The sequence below is a fragment of the Cucurbita pepo genome, chromosome LG17, assembly GCF_002806865.2.
Source record: "Cucurbita pepo subsp. pepo cultivar mu-cu-16 chromosome LG17, ASM280686v2, whole genome shotgun sequence".
Classification (NCBI taxonomy): domain Eukaryota; kingdom Viridiplantae; phylum Streptophyta; class Magnoliopsida; order Cucurbitales; family Cucurbitaceae; genus Cucurbita; species Cucurbita pepo.
Genome location: NC_036654.1, coordinates 6,777,249 through 6,799,559, shown reverse-complemented (window position 1 = coordinate 6,799,559; position 22,311 = coordinate 6,777,249). Strand labels below are relative to the sequence as shown.

Genomic DNA, 22,311 nt, shown 5'->3' with positions numbered 1-22,311 from the left:
GTTTTGGTTGGTAATCTACTTTGTTTTGAACGTGTTCTTTGATGGGTTGTTTTTATTGAATCCAACGAGAAAATGTCCATGGCCTTGAACTTTATAACTTTGTTAGCTTCGTCAACCAACTTGATGATAAAGGCCCAGGTTTCTTTGGATAGTTTGGGTTTTAGTTCATGATTTAGTAAAGGTTATTTGCATTGAAAAAAATTGGTAAAAATAGAGAACAGTAAAATACCTTGATTCATGATACACATTCATCTTCTACCAGAACAATAGAAAGGAGTTGCCAAGCGCAACACATGGATCAACAAAAGATCTATATATTTCATGACAAAAGAAACAGAGTTCCATTGCATAATGAATACAACGTGACCATAACATAACATAACATCCTCGAAAACAGACCGACCATGGTGAGCCATATCTTTCTCACCTAGCTGTCTCTCCGATAGCACGTCTTCTCCTATGTACAGTTTCATTACACTCATTACCCTCATTCAATCTATTTACACCCAAACAACTATGGGGAAAATCTAACATTCTTGCTCAAAATCGAGAACATCCTAAATTTTGCCCCAAAGAAAAGAACAAACCGTGTCAAACCAAATCCTACAGCCCGTAGCCACAATTAAACCTGCTTCATGCCCTTTCACCAATGTGCTGAGTATAGTATAATGCAGTAGCATTCATGCTATGTTCTTCCTGTCTAAGATGTTAGTCTCATGCTACTGAGAAGCCCAGTCTTGCATAGAAGTCATCATGTTTCACCACCAGGCCAGCTGCGGTCATTTTACACCTGACATGATTTGATCATTCATGCAGCTGGTTCCTTCCTCGACCGTGGACGGTTGTCCATGAAGAGAAAATCAAATATCAACCTGAAAGTTGCGATATTTGCACTAATTCTGATTGTCAATTTCACCCCAGATTCATTGAAGCTGCTGCTGCTGCTTTCAAGCTCTCACCTGGCAATGTCCATGAAACAAGATGGCCGTTGGAATCACCACTTAGTAACTGCTTTAGGTCACTGGTTAGGTGAAGCGCAGTCACGGGATGCTTGTGAAATTTCAGAACCTTGTGAAGAATCAAACGGTACTCTGCTACCTTATTGTCGAGATTCAGACCAACCGTGCTACTACCCGTGGATTTGATTTGAGAAACAGGATTAGAGAAATGAACCATTTGCCACACCTTCACAGCACCACTCTGATGTCCAGTAGCATACCAATTTGTATCCAGCCAATCAGAAAAAGTACTGCTCGTTATTGAAAGAATGGAATCTGAGGGCAACTGGGATGTGTTAACCATTGCAAGGCAATCTCCATTGATGCTCCAAACTGCGAGCAGAATTCCAGCTGCTGTCACAATTTCCCCAGTCAAGTCATTGACATAAATTGCCGAAATTGCAGTTGGGAACTTAGGAAGCTGCCTGACAAAAACCAGGGAGCTCAGATCCCATATAATGACTGTACAATCGTCCGATCCGCTCGCAATAAGCATGTAGGGCTGACTAACATAAAGGCATGTGATTTTGGCTGTATGACCAGAAAGAGCTTTCTCCAACTGCAATCTTCTGACAAGACGGGGTGCATATTTGGTAATTCTCCAAACCCAAACCAGGCCATCGTCAGCCCCTGTTACCAGAATACAGCCATCATGGCTAACACCCGCACACTGAATTTGGTAACCCTCATGAAGATTTTCATGAGTAGATAGGAGCCTGTCTTGATCATAGCTCAAAAATCTCAAGCTTCGGTCTGGGAATCCCCATGCAACATACTTGGTATAGGATCTTGGTTTAAGCAAGGTATTAGCGCCTGCCACAAGAATTTTCTCATTTGAAGTGACAATCTGAGTAATAGAAGACAAGCTCTTACGAATCTCATGCGGAACAACAAGATTAGAATGCTTGAGTGGATGAGGAAACTTTCTGTCAACCCGCCTCTTGACATGGGGCTTAAGGAAAAGTTGTTTGGGTGTTTGGCCAAAGTGATTAATCTGTGCTAGAATGGAGGCTTTCATTGCTGGGTCCGTCACTGAATCTATATCCACACTCCCCTCATATGTGTAATGGTAGAAAACGTTGGTAGCTTCCTCTGCTGCCTGACAAATGCAAAATATCTCACAGTTAGAAATTTCCCTATAATGAAGCACTTTCGACTGGTGAAAACAATGTCATATGCTCCACTGCTGTAGTGTTGTTGTAACACAGTTATACCTTCAAGACTATGTTTAATAGTTTGATGAACTTTAACAAGGAAACTAAACAAAATGGATTGATGAGCGAAGGCTCTCAACTTCAAAACCCACCTTCCCTCTCTGTTTATAACCAAAGATGAGGTCTATCCAATGATGCAAATTTTCTGAAACAAAGTCAGATTCCAGTGCTTCTCTATGCTTCCTGATGAACTCCCTAGCACTGCCCTTTGCCCATGGAGGTAAGAAAACGTCACCAACCTGGCAAAAAAAAAAAGTTCCTTTATCTCTAAAAGTATTTTCAATTAACAATTTATGCTCCAACTCCTTCCCCATCCCACACGGCCTAACCCCGGTCCAGTGGGTATACCTCGGTCCAGGGTATGCTAGTGTATTAGTTGAAAAAGACATTTGAAGAGTAATAAATAAAAGTCGTAGGAACCTTTTCTCCAGATTGTTTCTCTCCCAAGTCAAGATTGAACCTATTTTCAAGGAACTCGGGCATGTAAAAGAATTCTGGAATGAGCTCCTTCACATCTGATGTGTTTCCTTTTCCAGCTGCACTTAACCAGGTATCTCTAATACTGTTGAAAAGACGATCAGCATGGTCGAACTGCCCACCTTGAAGCTTCTGATTCTCTGCACTAAATGGTGGAAGCCGCAGCAAATAGAAGAGGACAATTCCAGCACTAGAATAATGAGAACCATAGTGAAATTTTGGAACCTCTGGATCATCCCAACTCTCATATCTGAAGAACAAGCTAGAAAAAGTTAAAACACGAAAACCTGATGCAAAAAAACATTTATGCGTTCAAAGTAGATCAAAACAACAAAAAATAAGATGTTAACAATTGTAGTTATAAGTGGGTTGACCTTTTCTTAAACTCCTCTTCTCCCTCAGGCGTCTGACAACCCATAGATTTAGCAAGCATGCGAAATGATTTTGGATCCGTCAGGTCAAGGTTTTCACTTTCATAATCAGCAAGGACCCATGGGAACACCGGGTACTGTGTAAGATCACTGTATCCTCGTCCTGCCAAGGTATTGAGATGCATGAGGTACTGGAAATTGCTTATCTCTCCATTTTGCCACCTTTTTGAAAATGATTTGGCCATTATCTTGAAAAGACGGCTGCCCTCGCTGCTCTCTTGCTTGGTTGATCCAGAGATCGTAGTGTCCAACCTAAGAGTAGTATATGTTTGTGTCAGTAAAGTCTAGTATAGACTAGGCAGAAATATATAGCAGTGAATGCTTTAGAGAAAATATGCAAAGAAGAATTTGATAGTATATTCCATACATGCTGTTTCTGGGAAGATTCATGGCAACAAGATTTTTGAAGACTTCTTCCCTCTCCTTTTTATGGAACACCAGAAGGTCATTGCATCCATCCATGCTGAATATTTCAACAGCAACCGGTCGCAGCTGATAATCTCGCTTCAAAATCTCATGAACACTGTCAAGCTTCCACATACGCCAAGGATGAGGAAGATTACCGCTGCTGCCTACTTTCTCCTTTCCCCAAGCACCACCACTGTAGGCCCAAGCTCTTCCCCCAGACCATGACTTAACTGTAACCCCCCAAGATGAAGTAGACTTGGACTGGAAATCCATACTGCCCAGACAATCCTTCTTTACACCCAAAGCCTGATCAATAACTGACAGTTCGTCTTCACATTCTTTCTCACAAATGCATCCAGAGTCGTCGATATAGAAATTCTCGATCACATACAGACAGAATTCACCAATCAAAAAGATACCATCATGTTTGTCAAGGCCGATGACACGCTCACAGTTATAGCGGAATCGTATCTTTTCAAGAGGCTCCAAATATGGCCTGATAAGGTATTCACCATCATCATGTAATTCTTTGTCGTATTTATTATCATCGCTAACTTTTACCTCCTCAATTCTAGCGGAAGATGATTGTATAGGGGATCCCAGGTCCGATCTTCCTTGAAAGCTCTCTGCTACTGGAACAGAAACAGAACTAGACTTGGCACCAAACTCTAGTGCAGAGTGAAGACTTGCATCATTTACACTACTAGCTCTATCATCATTCCAACCATTTTTAACAGATGTTTCATCCCTGACATCATCTGATTCATTAAACATAGGTTCATCATACAGGTCACTATCTGAATCATTCTGTTTGGCATTATCGGTTAAAAGACGAAAATAGGATTCAGATTCACCATCAGAAGCATCAAGGCCATTGCCTCCTTTTATCAGCTCGGCCTCTTTTAGCTCAAACTTTCCATCAAGAGCATTTTGAATGGTATCGATCTTCAATTTACTTCGCTCTAGTTTCTTTCGCATTCTATATGGACCCTCTATAGGACAGAGTTGCCATTCAGGATCTTCTGTCACAGAAGATGAGGCTATTGGAAATATACTGCGCTCATGAACCAGTTGCTGGAGGTGACTTTTCCATTCACTTTCAGCATGGAGAACCCATCCATACTTATCCTGACGAAGTACTCGTAACTCGGTAGACATCGAATCACGAACTAAATCCAGCGCATACCTCCGCTCATTCACTTGCTCCCAGTGTCTCATATCCAACTTGGAAATATCTCGAGATCTTCTCCCCATCTCCTTCTTACGCCGACCCTCCATTGCCTTTATCCTCACTCCAGGAAATTTAGCAGACCCAGCAATATACTGCACCCACATTATGGCAGCACACTGTTCCAATACTTTATTTACAATCTGCTCAGAAGCCTGAAGCCAGTCAAAGAAATCAGGCAAGCTTCCAGTCAACAATTTGTCAAAGCCTCCATGTAGGACATCCAAAGACAGTCCTTGGTTTGGTTTAGAGACGAGCAAATCTTCTAAGGCAGGCCTTCGATGCACCAGGAGATACCTTACAACATCAACCGCCATGTTCTGAACATATTGCCTGGAGTCACGAAGTAGAGTTATTAAATTGACACACATACAACAGTTCAGATCAGTATCAACATTGCTTGGACAGAAGATAACTCTTCTGTGAGCAACTAATAACTGTAAGACTGCGCAGATATCAAGTCCAGAATCACCATAATATGAACCCGAGTATGATCGTTTCTTGGGTTCCATTAGCAAGCCCAAGCATGAAAGGAGACCATCTTCTCCAATTGAGATCAAGAATGATGGGAGGAAGCAATACAATATCATTCGACTAGTATTCTTTAAAATTGAATGTACGTAAGCATCAAGTTGCTTGCTGCCTCTTGCAATAGATAAAAGACCCTTTCCAGAAGCAGATACTTCTATTCGACCGTCCTTGTTTGACAGCTGCAACATAGACAGCAAGAACTCAAGAGTTTTTAGCACACCAGAAGGTTGAGGAAAGGCACCCATATATACACGATCAACAATCATCCAGCAAAATGCATCTAAATTTGCAGACCAGCGAGTTTTGTCCAGTTTTTTTTCGTCTTCTTCATCATCCCGCAGGAGGCGCCTTTCAAGGAAGTTCATCAGTCTACTAAGACATAAACCCTGAAAGACTAACATAGATTCCATATCTACATATAGAGGAACATTTTCCAAGATGCTCTCTATGACTGGTGCTGCCTTTATCTGCTCAGTCAAAATATCTGAAAGAACTTCAGCCATAAAATCCAGTACAGCAGTAGCACCAGCAGAACAAGGACCACCTCCATAACCAGAATCATCCATTTCAAGAAGTAACTTTGGGCTAACTGAAAAGAAAGTATTTGCAGATGGATTTCCTTGAGAAGTAGACTTCAGATCCGATGATGAATCGAATTCTACAGCGGATGCAAAAGATTCCACAGATGGCGGAGCAACAGGCGGAGATTTTAATTCATTACTACTCGCATTCCCAAGCCAAGATGCCAATGCAACAACTGGAGATGATGAAGTTGTGTGGGGAGCACGAATATTAGATTTTTCTGAAAGGCTGGGAGAATCAATTAGATTTAGAGAGGCAGTACTATGAGAGTCAATTGGTTGCAAGGGTTCCTGAGTGACTTTTGTTGGTCTGAAGCTAAACTCATTTGTACTGGATATGACAGACTCCTGGTCAATATTATCACCTACTAAGCTCTCAGCAACCTGAAAATCATGCCCTGATTTGATTGACGTTCGGGGGGATTGAACAGTATTGATCTCCTCTCTAAGACTAGGCTCATTTTGAGGCACAGCAGTGTCATCAGAGCTAGTACTTGCCTGCGCCTGAGGGAAACTTCCAACACTAATGGATGTCTTCACAGACAAATCTTGTTCCTGTGGCATGCTAGAGAATGTGTTCTGTGAACTACTGGCATCATCACAATCATTTGAATTCTTTTCCTCAGTCTTTACTGATAGCTCTTTAGCCATCTTCACAGCATAAGCAGCCCTGTAAGATAGTTAATTTGCAAAACAAAGGGAGGGAATAAGAAAAATCTCAGTCAGTAAACAAATCATTCAGTGATTGTGCCAAAAATTTCTTTAACAAAAGTGAAGCAAAGTGAAGGAAAATGAGAATGGTTCCAAAGACAAACCTAACACAAGAAAAGTAAAGGTCAACACAGCTTTCAAGAAAATCTGCCCGTCTGCAAACTGCAGAAAAAGGATGGCACATTTTTGCCAAATCAACCATAAACCTAAGGACAGAGGTAGCAGCAGCGGGGGCCGATGCCTCCCCACCCATTAGACGAGCAGCATAGGTCTTATGCATCAGAGCTTCACCTTGAAGCTCTCCTGCATTGTCTGCATTCCCTTCGGCAAGTTCAGCCACAAGACCAGCACTAGCCTGGGAGAGATTACCAGTTTGGTGGGCAAGCATTGACTGAACACTCAGCCTATCAAATGTTGATTTTGCCATTGCAATTACAGGTTCCAGAAGTTCCACAAATTTCAGTTCCACAAAACTTCCATCACTTGGCATAAGGGCATGAAAGTCTAGCATTCGGACTTCAGGTAGTCTAGGATAAACTGGCTTTCCAAATATCAGGCAGAAAAGGATATAATATATATCAGGGGAATCATAGAAACTGGGAAGGACACGTACCAAACCTTGATAACCTCCACTTGTACGGAATTTAAGTGCAAACGTTGGTGAAGATGTAAGACATACACCAAGAAGGGTCATGATCCATCTCATGCTTGAAGGATGAACAGCTTCATCAAGAAAATATGTAATCAACTTAGAGGAAACAATTTTATGCCATTGCTCTAGCAAATCTTCTGATCTTATGGTCACTTGCAGATCAATAAGCATCTCCACCAACATATTTCTCACAATCACATGTTTCCCCATGGATTCTCGTGAAATTGGACGCCTCGGTGTCAATTGAGGTGGATCAAATGTCATGATCACAAACTTGACCACAAGTTCCAATTCAGAAACCAAAAACCCATCTTCTAAAATGACTCCAAGCAAGACAACCAGTTTCTCCAACACAGGAACCTCAACATCTCCCCGCTGCAAAGTCACTAATAAATGCTGAACAAGGTTGATTCGTCGAAGAACTGTAAGGTTATGGTTCCTGTACCAGTGCATTGAGACTAGATGCTCAAGGAAACCCAGGAGAGCAATTTGAATTGTGACAGGGGATGTTACCCACAATGTCCAGTCAAGTAAGACATGCTCAACCATATCTGGATTTGACAATACAACACAATTTGAAGTTTCACCTGGCATTTCAGGATTTTCAAGCTCTGAAATATGACTAAATGAATCTTTCGGAGCAGAAAAATCATCCAAGTCACCATGTGATCCAATAGAGGAAACCTCATCACGCAATTTTGATATATTAAGCTCCTCATAACAGCTGTCCTGAAAAGTATTAGTTGGCGAGAAATTTGTTTGAAAATTTTCCAACCTTTTTGGCTCTGCAAATGAAGCTTCGCATGCTGCAATCTTGAAAAAGATTTCTAGCGACTGCATGTCAAATAGAGACATTCGCCGGTGCAGAAAAAGAGTTAGCAAATGATATCCCCTATAGGTCTGCATGTCCCTCACATTCTGTGGATTTTGATGAAGTGCACACGCAAGTAATGTAAGGGCCATGTGCAACATATCCCTCGTCTCAGAAGCTTCAACAAGGGCAAGGATAACCGTCATCCCACCAACAGGGCGTATAATGTCACCAATTACACATTGCTTACAAACATATACATCCCCATGAAGGCGTCCAAACCGGGGAATACCTGCCAAAAACATGCCCCAAAAGAAAAAAAGTTCAATTATCTTACAATGATGTGTTAGTCTTCATCAATACAAGACCCAATTACTTTTAGGACGGGCCATAGCGATAGCAAAATTTAAACTTAATGTAAAACTTAAGATCATCAACATGGTTTCTTACCCACAATAATCTTGCAATGATGTTATATCTTCGTCAATACAAAACCCAGTTGCTAAAATTTAAACTAAAATGTAAAATTTTCTTACCCCCAATAGGAGAAGCAGCAGCCGACATGGGATCTACTAGATTGAGCATAGATAAAACTCCTGACACTCGTATGGCTTCAGCAGATGTTCCATCAAATGCAAATATTAGTTTCTTGCCTGAGAGCTGTAAGGAAAGATTTCCGAGTCTCTCCATATCCCAAACTATCCCACTACCATCTGCCCTTGTGTCCCCCAACTTGCTTGAACCATCATGCTTCTGCATATTATGGGTCAAAGCTAAGTCAGCATCCAAGGAATCTAAAATTGCCATGCTACCACCACCACAAGCCTGGTTTGGCACAAAACGCAAAAGGTCTGTGTCTTGGAAAATCCCTCTATATCCTCTACCCAGTATGTACATGAAACATATGCAGCCTGGAGTAAGCACTTCTTCAAAAAGATAGCAGGAACGGAGCTTCCAATGCATGTCACTAACTTTAGCACACACAACAGGGGTACCAATGTTCACCTGTAAGGATTTCCCAACAGGAGAGGGTGCATAGGCCAGTTTCCCAGTGTGTTTCAACTTTCCGTTGAGATACACATAAGCAATGCTAGCTTGGAATAGTCCAGCTAAAGCATTTGGTTTGCTGTGAACAACAGCAAGGTGATGCCATCTGCCTTCCTCAAGATCAATGCCAGAAAATGACAAGGAGGAAGAGTTGCTTGTGGCAAGGGTTAAAACACCATCCTCCTGCAGATAAAGTTCGGCATAAAATGTATTATCATTGCTTGCTGCACCAACAGAAAATATACGAAGAATTTGCTGGTCCTGGGACTGGACATTTTTGGCAGTCCACCTCTTTGAAGGGCCTACTTTTGAGGAATCAAACTCCTTTCCTTGAGATTTAAGGAGATTGTGAAATTGAAACCAGCAAACAAAAGAGTAGCCAGCAGCTGGAGGCCAAGATCTTTCTCCAAGAGATACTTGGATCGAGGCATGCCCAATCTTACTCATATCCATCTCTAAAAACGGTGCCAAAGACAGACTCTCTGATGCCATATCTTCCATATGAACCAACCTTTCCATCATGTCAATAAGAATATGACCTGACTTCAGCAATCTCATTTGTAGAACAAATCTAATTAGCATTCGAAGTTCTGATGCAGATAACCTATAAAAAAAAATACAGAAATTAATCCAACAATATTAAAAAAAAGACACTGAATCATAGAGTATGAAAAAGTAACGTGTCATGAATTTCAACCTATATGCCCCAAGAACTTCCACTATCTTCAGAGTATATGCAAGTAATGGAGATGAACCCAATAGGAAAGGACGAATTGTCTCCAATAGAAGTTCCACACAGCCTAAACATTCCAAAAAGAAAAAGAAAAAAAAAGAAAGGTTGAGAATTCAGTAGCATAAACTACGCCTGACAAATTTAAAAGGCTGGTATGATTAATGCACACCTACTGAGGTGAGATTCTCCTGATTAAAGGGGCCAGCACGAGCAAGCTTTTCAATGATGTCAAGAACTTCTAACTGCACCTTGGGAGTAAAAAGCAACAGCAGACGGATGAGAATCCTAATAGCTCCAGCATTGTATACACGTTCTTTATTAGGATGAAAGGAACCCGATGGAGTTATTAAGTGAAAATTGGATGAATTGCTCTTCATAGAACTTGATGATTGGGCATCTTCCAAGTTCATGTATGGTGGTAGAACCATCTCAAGACAAAGTTCCAACAGTAACTGTATGACTTGCCTTTCAAACTCGACACATATCAGGCCAGACTCCGACAGAAGATCATTAAATGTTTGAGACAAAATAACTGTGTGCAGTTTCATCCTGTTTACAGCATTGTCACAGACTCCAGCTGTCACGACGCGCATTAGGTACTTAAATACCTTGATGCGATCCTCAATCGGACACTCATATGAGTCCCCTCCACTTTGGAAACTATGAAGTATAGTAAGCAAAAGAGAAAATCCGGTCACTTCACCGAAGATCCTTTGTGCAGAATTATTAACTTCCAGGATGCGCCACAAGGTTCCCATAGTTTCACATTTTGCCTCATTGTGAAGCCTATACTGAGATCCTGAAATGCTAGTGACCATTCCACTCTTCAGAATTTCAATAATGGCACTTAATTCTTCGGGATGAGCCTGGTAGAAAGAGGGAAAAAAATCAAATATTGTATTACAAACACACTCATTTAGGCACTATTAACTGATTCTGTAAGTAATTTCACATGCAAAAGCAAGGAACAAAATTTATGGCCCAAATGGCCACTCATTGCAACACCGATATTTAAGAAAAGATGGTACCTGCGCAGTATCTTCAGTGATCAAACATGACAACAACCTGAGGACCCCTTGACGATGTACATTAGACACTAGAAATGGAAGGACAATGGTCACACCATTAGATGATCGGAATGACGTTTGACTGGCATCAGCTTTCTTCAGTAAAGAGACGATACAATCCCATGCAACAGTAGTAGTACTCTCAACTTCAAAAATAGGAAACTTCCCAGAGCAAGTATCCAATAACTTGGGTGAAGCAAGAATTGTGTCCTTACTGTCCAAATGCTTCTTGAAGCTGCTGGCGCTGGATTTTTTTTCTAGCTGGTTAACATTGCCACCATGCTGGTCAGAACTCTGAAGAAACCTGTGATGCTTCAAATCATCCAACAAAACTTCTAGGACACCAACTTCTCGTAGGACTTTCTTATAATGATGGTCGAATGACAATAGTTTTACAAAAAAGGACAGTATGGTGTGCTTTAATTCCGACCTTATTGGCTGCTGCAGCAAACAACACAGTGAAAGCAATTCCTGCTCCGGTACACAATTCACAACTGTAACAGCATATTCAAGAATTTTCAAGATAATCTCTTGCAAGCTCGAAGGAAAACCAGCCATATTCAGGATGAGAAGTGGAACAGTTCGCAACTGCTGGCACAACTTGTAATTTTCCAAATGACTTGAGAATATTTTGAACATTCTATTTAAGACTTCTGCCTGCAATTCTCTGTTATCTGCTTTCAGGAAAATATCTTGCAACATTTGAACTGCTTCTAGATCTTTGACTTTATTATTCCCTTCCTCCCAAATATCATCAGTAAGCCGATCAGACGAGGATGTTCTGCTTTTGCTATGGTCAGAGCTTTTGGAATAAGTAGATTTCGATCTTTTTCCGGTAGATGAACACTCAGATTCCTGTGGACCAGTTTGGGCTAGATTTACCAGAACATCGAGCAACCTTGACAATGTAGGGAAAAGTTGCAAGGAAGGGACATCTTGTTCCATGTAATCTTGCTTTTCTTTATCATTTGTTGGGGAGGAGACATCGGTGCCTTGAATGTGATCTTGTATTGGACTTGATTTTATAGACTGAAAAGATTGACTCCTTGGCAACGTAGAAAGAATCAATGCAAACTGGACAAGGAAGTGATAACCATGAGCATTCCGTATATCCTCCCTGAGACTTATACCATTGGCCTCTACAAGTTAAAATTGCAACAAAAGCAGCAGTTAAAAGTATTCAACATGCACTAGCCGTAGTAAATAAAACTACCATAGATCTAGAAATGTTGCTTCAAGAGAATTTTTTCTGACATTAATATCACTGATGAATCAAACCTCTCCAGATAGCTTTCTAAATTGCTCAAGTTAATAGCCAAAAGAAAAGTTACTTACCAGGCCTATAAGACAATCTCACACACTCGAGTAGCAAGTCCACTATTCCCATGGTGTAAGCAGAGTCACCACAGTTAGGATCGTATTCCTTCACTGCCATCAATAGAATTTTTATCTGCACATAGAATCAACATTATGACAGTCGTACATCTGATAAACAAGAAAATTTAAGCAGATGGAATGAAAGGTAAATAAAAGGAAAATAAAATCTCTAAGAAACAATTATAGAATAGCAAACTTTAAGCTGGACATCCAAATTTAGTTTGGGCCTCCAGTTCTTTGCATCCAGCAGACAGCCTTGAAGCATATGGAACTTGGTTTGCAACCATGCCCACCAAAACGTTTAAGAATATCCTTTTAGTGTTGATAGTGATTTGTGGGTTTACGAAGACCTTTTAGCCTAAATTCCCAAAGCAAAGCTTTTACCCCATTGATCCATAAAAAACCTTGGCCCTCTCTTTGAAACCATGTCCACTGAAGAGCTGGAGAATTTTATTATTTACTAAAGCATCAAAAATTCTATCTCGAGCAATAGTCTCTTTCCTTGATGAAAAGTTTCCTATCTCGTTCAATCCTCCTTTCCAAAGGAAATGCCATGTTCTCTAGTAAGCTAGCTTCTTTGTGATTTCATGGTTCATATGGCTAGAAAGAAACAGTAGACCATCTTGGGGCTTATAAATTGGTTGAGGAATATGTGGGGTGCATATTTCAATAACTATAAGTACTGATATTCAAGAATTAAAACATTCGTATATCATGAAAAAAGCATACCAAGTGATGTTTGCGTATATATTTGGCAGTGCTTCCACTGTCATTGACGAGAAGAAGATTAAGTATCTGAAAATTTCATCAGAAAGAAGAAAAATCACATCTGAATATGAATTAATATCTAAATGATGAGAAAAACGCATGTGAAAAGCTAGACTCCAACATACGAAAAGTTCATAATAAATATCCCGTGATGATTAAATTAGTTTTTACCTGCATAGCATGTCTATGAAGTTGAATATTGTGCAATGGAACAAGACCTTCCATATACTGAGAGAAGACTGTCAATGACCCATTTGCAACCATTTGAAAAAGCATCTGAAGGGAGTCGTCCTCAATTAAACTTTGAGCAGCCGAAGGATGGCTGGCTAGAGCCTTCATGATGTGAACAACACTACCCTCGACCTACAGGAGAATCATACCATGAAAATAGGTTAGCTAATCAAAATCATATAACAAAATCAAGCAAGAAACAAAAATATTGACTCAATCACAATCCCCAACTATCTTGCATTTTTGTTGGGATGATAAAGTACTAATCACCCAAATACAAATTATAATAAAGGAAACATTTTCGGATGTTCTAAGCTGAAATAAAAATAATAAAACAGAAACATCATAAGAACAGGTTCATAAGCACATGAATATATGTGTCTCATTAAGAAAAATTAGAAGTTACCTCAAGTCGGCGTCCTTGTCTACCAAGAACATTGAGCTCTTCAACTAAAGCTGATTTTTCTTCATTGCTAGCAATCCTTTCCCTCTGATTGACTTCATCAGGATCCAGGAGGGCATTGAGAATATGGATGAGACAGCAGAATATACCCGAATCAAGAAGGGATTGCTTGTCAATAGGCTGCAAAAGATTGTCTAAAAAGTAAGATTCTGAGGAAGAATCTGCACTGCTTGGTGTTATAAGCATAAAAGATACAGCCATCAGTTTCCATAGTTCTTCATTTCATGAAAACAAATCAAATGAAACAAAGATACTGAACTTAAACAGAATCTTCCTTAAGTTATAAGAACTATACCCCAGATATAAGGACTTCAACTGCAGTTAATAGATTTGCACCTGGACTAATAATATCCTGCAAAGAAGTATATGACTTAAGTTGATTGAACAATATGTTTAATAGGTAATTTGGACGAGACAGCAAATCAGTGTAGAGCAAACCTCGGCAAATTCTGCAAAATACTTCAGTACTTTTACTACATCCAAAGACCTTCTTTTACTGCTGATTTTTAGCTTCTCAATGTCTGTAACAAAAGCTCTTCCCACAACAAAAGAGAATATATGTGTTTCGACTAACCTGTAGTGCATCAAAACCCTCAAAGTCGGTCAATAAACTCAAAACAAAGAAGATTATATGTCATTAAAGAAATGTTTAAGCCAGAGACCAACACTCATTTGCATTCTGACAAACAACATAGAACTTGGATTTTTCAAATTCAAGGTAAATGTAAGATATCAAAGCCAGTGATATCTTACTCAAATCCCTCAATTCAATATCAAAAGTCCATAAGTTTGTTCTAAATACTCGAATTGAAATCTCCTAATAACAAATCCAAAGTCTAAAACAAGACACGGATCTCAGATTATCACCATAAATAAATTAATAAAAATTTAACCAAATACTTTAAGCTTTCGGGATTAAAAGACAAACATAGCAGGTACTTAATAAAGCTACAGGTTCGTTATGTCATACGAAAATCATAAAAAGGATACTAAGGAACAAAAGAAAAATCTTTATCAATCAAAATGTCATTGCATTAAAAAATATTCAATCAACTGAGGTAGTCATAAGAGCAGGGGGGAGTGGTAGACATACATAGTAATTAATTGAGCTACATTAGCATGTTGCTTCACTAATCTACAAAATGTATCCACAGTCATATTCAAGGCCGCCTCTTTCTCCTGCATGGTTGATGAAGAAACAATATCAATATCAGTGATCTATCACGACCAGTACACTGTTACCAACAAACGGCATAAAAGGCCAATGAATTAAATACAGTTACCAGTCACCTTTTCAGAGCTGGATGACCGAAATTCCTCCCAATAAAGCTTGAAGTCCGATTCCAGCTCATGTCTGCTTCTGCTTAGAAGTAAAAGATACTATGGATACTCAGATTGTATTACCAGATTCAAGCATGAACAATTGGAAAGGTACTCATAGTAGCCATAGCCCATATCCCTAATTGATTTTGGATTAGTTCATTGAAGTGCAAGTTAAGAGATATGGCTTAAGAAAAGACCAAGCGTCAGCATCAGGTGTGTTTAAGGTTTAAAAAATAGAAAACAAACAGTAACATCAAGGCCAAACGTGGAGCACTTAATCAATAAAACTTCTTTTTCTTTTCTGAAGAACAGGGTTTTCATTAAGAAGAATGAGAATCTACAGAAGGCCAAGTTTGAACCAAATAAAAAGCTAGCACACCATTCATAGAAAACAAAAAGAGAGGAAAAAAGCAACCGTAGAGAAAACAGCACTAATAAGCATACACCCAATGGAGCAAGTTCAACACAACATTGCCTTAAAATATACAGGAAAACAAAAGGTAAGCATAAAGTCACAACATATACCAGGAGAAATGGAGCAATCAACCAAAAATGACGCTCGTGCTCTAAAACTATCTTCGCGCAAAAATAAAAACGGACAATAGTTTTACGGGAAGAACTTGAAGGTAAGAAGAGCCCCCTCCGAATTCTTATACACTACACTAATTCTCCTTTTCACCAATAAGGAAAAGAAATTCAGCTTCTTAGGCATCCAATTAGGTACCTCAAACAATAAGGTGCACCATCTACAAGAAATGGCCTCAAAACCAAATGGTTCGGAAGCAAAGAATGAATGCACAAGTTTTTGGCCTTACACAATAGTACCTTTAACCTCTTGCACTACCGAAAATAGAAAGGGAATCACAAACTTCATCTGAATATCAAACAAAGTCAACTGATAGGCTTCTAAACCCCAAAGTGGAGGAAGTATTTAAATGCTCCAAGAAACTCTTTCGAAACAGGAAGTGGTTCAAAGTACCTCCTCCCCGGAAATAACCGGAGAATAAAAATCACAATTCTGCCACAGGAGGGATAAAGCAACCAGGACATAGCTAATGATCACACATCTCACACCTTTTGGAACATCTCTAACTGGTCGAAATCAAAGTTGTTAGAAATAATACTAGCTCTATATATATCAGTTTTTGCTTGACTTTTAAGTAGAAATCTTCTGTCGACCAACATTCTTTTATCGAACTCATTATTATCAGTCCATGACGCTTGCTTTCACTTATCAGTCCTAAAAAACATGAGCTTCTACCCAAATACTAACACTGACAATCTTACTGTAATCAAAGGACAAAGCCCAGTGATCTTCTACAAGCATGATTTATATTTTTTAGAAAATTTTTGCACGCACAGTGTCAAATGATGCACAAATCCATCTCATCCATTTTGATATACACTAAGTTTTCATCTAACTTCTTCCCATCTCATTGAGCCTAACGATTGAAGCTTGTATTGCTAACCTTCAATAAATGATAGGTCCAAAGGTTGTGATTGGTTGTGACAGCACCAAAGCTTCTTGCCATCCATTCTGCAAGCATGTTATTCTTTTTTCTTTTTCTTCTTTCTTTCTCTTAACAACAACAGCCAAAAGAAGGTAATAATGGGAGTCATCCAGATAGAAATCCTCTAAACTTCTTTTGTTTTAATTTTTATCGATACACAAAAAATCGGGTTTTGACACGTGCATGGAGGGGCATTTTCCGTAATAATAATCAGACACGAACTCCTTAAGAAATGTCATATCTCACACGAAAACCACATAAACATACCAGAGCCAACATAATGTTATGGATATTGGGGCATCACAGCTATACCTTTAACAGCAACAAGCAGTTGCATTCAAAAACTTCCACACAGAGAATTCAACGGAACAAAAGTACATTTACACGCTTCAAACAAATTTCAAATAATCACATCACGAATAAAATGACACATTCATCCAGCATCAACACAAGCAACACAGAACGCCAAGAAATGGGAAACGGGCATTAAATAAAGGATAGTAGACATTGTTCCTGTCTACAACACATATCTATTTTCAATTCAATCACAAACTCAATTCATCATTCCAATCCAAAACCCAAGAAATGGAACCAATGCGAAGCTCAGACAAGAATTGGGAAGAACAAATTTAGAAAGAAATAGAAATTGGAGGAGGTGGACCTTGCAGGCGATGAAGCGGAGCCAGGGCGACGAGCTGGATAAGACCCATGATTATCGCGGGCGGAGGAAGCGAGTATGGAAGAAGAAGAGGAGGAGGAGGAGGAGCCGACGGAGGGAGCAGAACCAGCAGAATGAGACGGAGTTAACCCAACCTTCTCTTTGATGTCCTTTAGCAATGTAACCCATTTCATCGTTTTGCCTCTGGATCCTTGAAACATACGAGCCCTCCGATTTCATCCGCCGCCGGGCGCTTCCTCACGAAACAGATCGGAACCCTTCTAGGCCAACCTAGAAGGATATCCTCAAACAACCTCACCAGCTTCAAATTCCAGAAAATGCCTCAGGAAATCAACAAATTCAACAAAATCAAAATCAACCGAGCTCCTCTAAATGCCTCCTTCTCCTCCCTCAATCGATCAAATTCATAAGCAAGATCTGGAACGAAACACAAACCTATAATGAATCCGATTCCCACTGTTTTCTTCAACAGATTCCAATAATAATCTTAGTTATTTCGGTATCTTCTTGTTTTCCAGATACGAAATTACATCCCTTAATGCATCAAAGGAAGTAACAGAACGCGGACTTCCGTTAGAGAAAGGCAAAAAGAAAAGGAAAAACCAAAACGAACAAACAGCCACAGGCACAGCCAAGCTTGAAATCTCTCTCAATCTCTCTCAATCTCTCTCTCTCTCTCTCTTGTTCTTCGTTCTGTGATTTTTTTGATTTTTGGACGGCCACTCCGCTCCTTGTTTCTCGCTCTATATCCTCCGTTTTCCATTTCCATTTCCATTCACCTCGATATCTTTACAAGATTGAAACTCGATCGACTGCGTCAATATGGATCCACGTCTACGATTTTGCCACGTGTCTGCCCAAGATTTACGCTCAAGACGTGGGGGCCTCTTTTCTCACTGGGCCCCGCTTCGGGGCTTTTCTGCAAACAAAAATCGAACCCTTTAATTAAATTTTTTTTTCTTTTTTTTTTTTTTCTTTTGAAAAATCTCTTTTTCTTTTTTTATTCATTTATTAATTTTATCATTTCACGTCATCACCTCTTTCCTTATTTTCTTTTCTTTTTTTTTTTTTNTGCTAAATATACAAAGGAATCCCTAATTTATGGGTAATTCTTGATTTTATTCTTAATTTTTTTATTTTTTAATTCTATCCTTAATTATTAAAAATTATTTATTAAAATTTTAATATATGGTTTGATAATATTTAATATATGAAATTTTTTTATCTATTAAAAAAAATCTAACGTAACCATCCATACAAATCAATTTATTATAGTTGACACTTTATTTAAATGTGGTAATAAAATTATAATTTAATGAAAATTATTTTTTATTAACAAATTGTGTTTTTTTTTTAAGGAATATCATATTAATATTATTTAATTCGTTAAAGATAAAATGGAAGACATGCGGTTTTGGAGTTAAGTTCATCCATGTAAAATATGAAAGCTCGCCAAATTTAGTGTCAATCAGACATCGAACGAAAGCTCCACGACATTGTATACTCGTTCGCCAAAATAAGGAAAAGTATTAAAAATGTCTTAAAATGTACTATAGGAGGAGGCATAGTGTCAACTCTCCACCACCCTTAGAATATGTAGCTTAAGCGAGCTACCATGTAGCACATGCGTGTGTTACAGTGAAGGCAAATGTTCCAATACGAGTGTCTCGAGCACGACTTCCTTTGAAATGGGTCTTTTAAGGATAGTATCGAGTGGCATGGGCGTGACACTATTGCGCCCTAGCCCGAATGTTGTAAATAACATGACATGTACACAAGAGGGTCAATACCTCGATAAGAACCCAGATGGACGTTGAAGGTGTAACATTATTTAGTTTATAAAAGCTTGGGCTATGAGTTTGTGCATTATAACTTGAATTAAATTTAGTTGTTTAGTTAAACTAACCACAATTAGCCTGTTTGGCAACATAATTAAGTGACTAATTACATTTATTCTCTCCCTTACATTTTAAGAAATGTAGTAGCTCTATCATAAATAAAAATCCGTCTGATATTTAATAAATTAAATAGTTTAGTGTCGTTCGAGATTTTTTATAGTTTTAGTTTTTGCCGATATTCTAACTATAATAAACCCTCTAAATTATAGTTAGTTTTACTCCGAGCAGACTCATTCTTCAAATTGCAACTCAAAACGTTACGAACACTCTAAAGCGAAGTCAAACAGCACGAGTCAACTAAAAATTGTATTTAAATCACCACAAAATGCTACAAAAAAAAAAAACGAAACATGAGTGTTGCACCAATCATAACAGAGTGCCAAAAAAACGTAATATAGGAACCCGACTCCTTACACACGTTAAAGACAATAAATCAGTTAAAAAAAACACCAACATAACAATCATGTGTATGAATGAACTGAGATTACATTTGAAAAAAATAATTTAAAATATAATAATTAAAACGATAATTATAATTTTGTATAATAGGTGGAAATTAATATTTGAAAGAAATATCTGGCCATGAGGAATATATTCGAAACATATATTTATTAAATGAGAGAAATAAAGACAGAGTAGCTACCTAGGAGTGAGTGCAATTAAATATGAAGAATTAATTTTTATTTTTATTTTTTCACTTAATCAAATAAATACACGTAAATTATGAAAATTAATGTATTTTAACCACTTAACTAATATTAACAAAATTTTAAAATAATGATAATAAATAAAATTATTTTAAATTTTTTACGTGTTTCTAAATATCTTCCTATATTCAAGAATTTAAACAATCTATAAGAAAATGTGCGACACCCGAGTAAAATAGGGGTACATGAATAAACCAAGACAACATCTGAATGAGAATGGGACGATTAAGAAACACTTAAAGGAAATGAAAGTTACTGTCTATACCATTAACGTGCACATTCATTTTCAAATTTTATGTTGGGTGACTCGTGTGAATTCAGTTCATTAATGTTTTCCGTATTTATTCGAGTGACAAAGAAATTCCACAACAAAAGAAAAAAAGTCAACATTTTTACACGAGTTCATCCAAATCGAAGAAAGTTTTTAAAAAAACCGATGGATTGAATTGACTTGGATTAGGTCAATTTGCAACACAAATTGAGCTTGGTTCACACCGCCACTTGGAGAGAATGATGAAAGTCAAACAGCCTAGAAGAGAACAAATCGTCTAAGCAACGCTAGAATTTCCATATATTTTTTAAAAAATATTTCAAAATTATTTTCTAAAAAATATTACTGTATTATAATTATAAATTTAAAATTAAATTATAATTTAAAAGAGAAATAAAAATAGGTTGATTTTTCCATTAAATCAGAAGCAGGCTTATTAGAAGAAGTCCAAAATGAATATTATAAAAAAATATATAAATAATAATTAATTCACTCATTCCACCCACCACCAATTTAATAATAATTTATGACTTTCAACCATAGGTCTAGTATTTATTTATTATTATTAATTATTAATTCACGTGCTTACATTTCATAACCAATTTAGGTTTTTTTAGGATTCGGTGGATCTAAGGGCGTGCACAGTTGACGACGATACGTAACGGACTAAAGTGGATAATATTTACTAGCGGTGGGTTTGAGATGTTACAAATGGTGTTAAACACCAGATAGTGTCAGCGAAGACGCTAAGACTTTAAAGGGATCCCACATCAGTTGGAGCTTGAGCAGTATGTAACGGGACAATATTTGATAATGGTGAGCTTGGGTTCTTACGTTAAACATATCGAGATAAACCTTGTGTTTCTAAATATATTATATAAAAAAAATCAATTTAGAATCCGAAATCCTCCTCGAAGTTTATGACCATATAATCAACAAAATAATCGAAATTATGGTTTGTGAATAAAGCTATTTTCCTCTCACTTTTTTCACTCGGTCTCGTATAGGCTCACGTTATAATAAGTAGAGATTTAAAAAGGAGGGCACAGCCTCTCAGTCCATGTGTTGTATGATATTGTACTCTCATGACTTTGTTTTGGGCTTCTCCAAAATGACTCATGCCAATGGAGACAATATTTCTTGATTATAAACTCATGATCATTCTCTAAATTAGTCGATGTGGGACTTTGATCATTTCCAACAATTATAATATAAATCGAGTAAAAATTTTAAATTTAAATATTCGAAGATTAAAAACGAGATATAAATATTAAAAACTGTAGCGACATTTCAAGCTAGGATTAGGAAGATATAAAATGGGGGGAAGATAATTAATTATGATTATTGATTGGACAAAATTGGGTATTAATAATAATAACATTAATTTACACCTTCCCTTTATGCCCTTTACACCTGTCCTTTTTGAAGCTTCCATTACCATAATCTTTTTAAGTCAAATCTTTCAAGCATTGGGCCCTCATTCCCCCACCGTAATATCTACAAAGAAAATAAAATTAAAAAAATGATGGGGGCAATTTCGGTATTTGGACCAAAATTAATATTTATTCTAATTAATTAATTACCTATCTCATAAATTAAAATTATTTTTTTTATGTAATTTTTTAAACCGATCTGGAAAAGTAGCGCGTGGGCACGGCGCGTGGAGGACAGTGATTTAATTTTTAAAGTGAGAAAGTGGGGTTGAATAATAGAGAAAAAAGGGAAGTAAAATAGAAAAGAGATTTGGGTTGGGGTCCCACGTGCCTAAGAAGCGCGTGAAAGTGGGTCCCAGTGAAAGTGTTCCCCCCATTTTCCATTTTTTTTTTATTTTTATTTTATAAATAATTTCTGTTATTTTGATTCATTCATTAATTTTTTTTATGCAAATTTATCTATTTTATTATTTTAAATATTATAATTTTGTATAGTTGAGTGTTATACCAAAATTTTATCTGATGGGTCCCACGTAGTATTAAAAAAAATCATATTTTAATAAAAAAACGCGTAAAATAAAGTAATAAAACATACATTAAAATAATTTTAATTTGTTGACTTTTAATAAAAGTAATTTGGGTGTAATTGAATGGTCAATAAATCATTTTTATTTATCATAACGAGTTTTTTTTATTATTCGAAATATTTGAATATCTTTTAAAATACAACATGGGACGGGAAAATATAAAAAACAAAGATT

At 37.7% G+C, this 22,311-nt stretch overlaps 1 protein-coding gene across 2 annotated transcripts; it reads right to left on the bottom strand.

Moving 5' to 3' along the window:
• Positions 1–294: 294 nt before the first annotated feature.
• On the bottom strand, positions 295–18,009 carry LOC111778536 (protein SPIRRIG). 2 transcript variants are annotated; one of them, XM_023658432.1, is made up of 19 exons: positions 17,224–18,009; positions 15,019–15,088; positions 14,822–14,907; positions 14,167–14,302; positions 14,024–14,080; positions 13,672–13,848; positions 13,206–13,397; positions 12,996–13,061; positions 12,225–12,339; positions 10,851–12,028; positions 9,992–10,688; positions 9,787–9,889; positions 8,579–9,693; positions 6,684–8,334; positions 3,488–6,538; positions 3,064–3,372; positions 2,633–2,939; positions 2,305–2,451; positions 295–2,097 (listed from the first exon to the last, which is right to left on the bottom strand). In XM_023658432.1, the coding sequence occupies exons 1-19, from the start codon at positions 17,439–17,441 to the stop codon at positions 913–915; spliced, it is 10,860 nt and encodes a 3,619-aa protein (XP_023514200.1). In that variant the 5' UTR covers positions 17,442–18,009; the 3' UTR covers positions 295–912. The 2 variants fall into 2 exon arrangements, with proteins under 2 accessions (XP_023514200.1, XP_023514201.1); XM_023658433.1 differs by lacking the exon at positions 17,224–18,009 and adding an exon at positions 16,521–17,207.
• Between the last annotated feature and the right edge of the window lie 4,302 nt (positions 18,010–22,311).

What these genes read in the sequence shown, in the direction of transcription:
- LOC111778536 (XM_023658432.1), bottom strand. Translation starts at nt 17,441, where the DNA reads ATGTTTCAAGGATCCAGAGGCAAAACGATGAAATGGGTTACATTGCTA. An exon ending in GACAAGGACGCCGACTTGAG is followed by an intron (nt 13,398 to 13,671) that starts GTAACTTCTAAT and finishes ATTCTCCTGTAG; the next exon opens with GTCGAGGGTAGTGTTGTTCA. An exon ending in AGAAACAATCTGGAGAAAAG is followed by an intron (nt 2,452 to 2,632) that starts GTTCCTACGACT and finishes TTTTTTTGCCAG; the next exon opens with GTTGGTGACGTTTTCTTACC.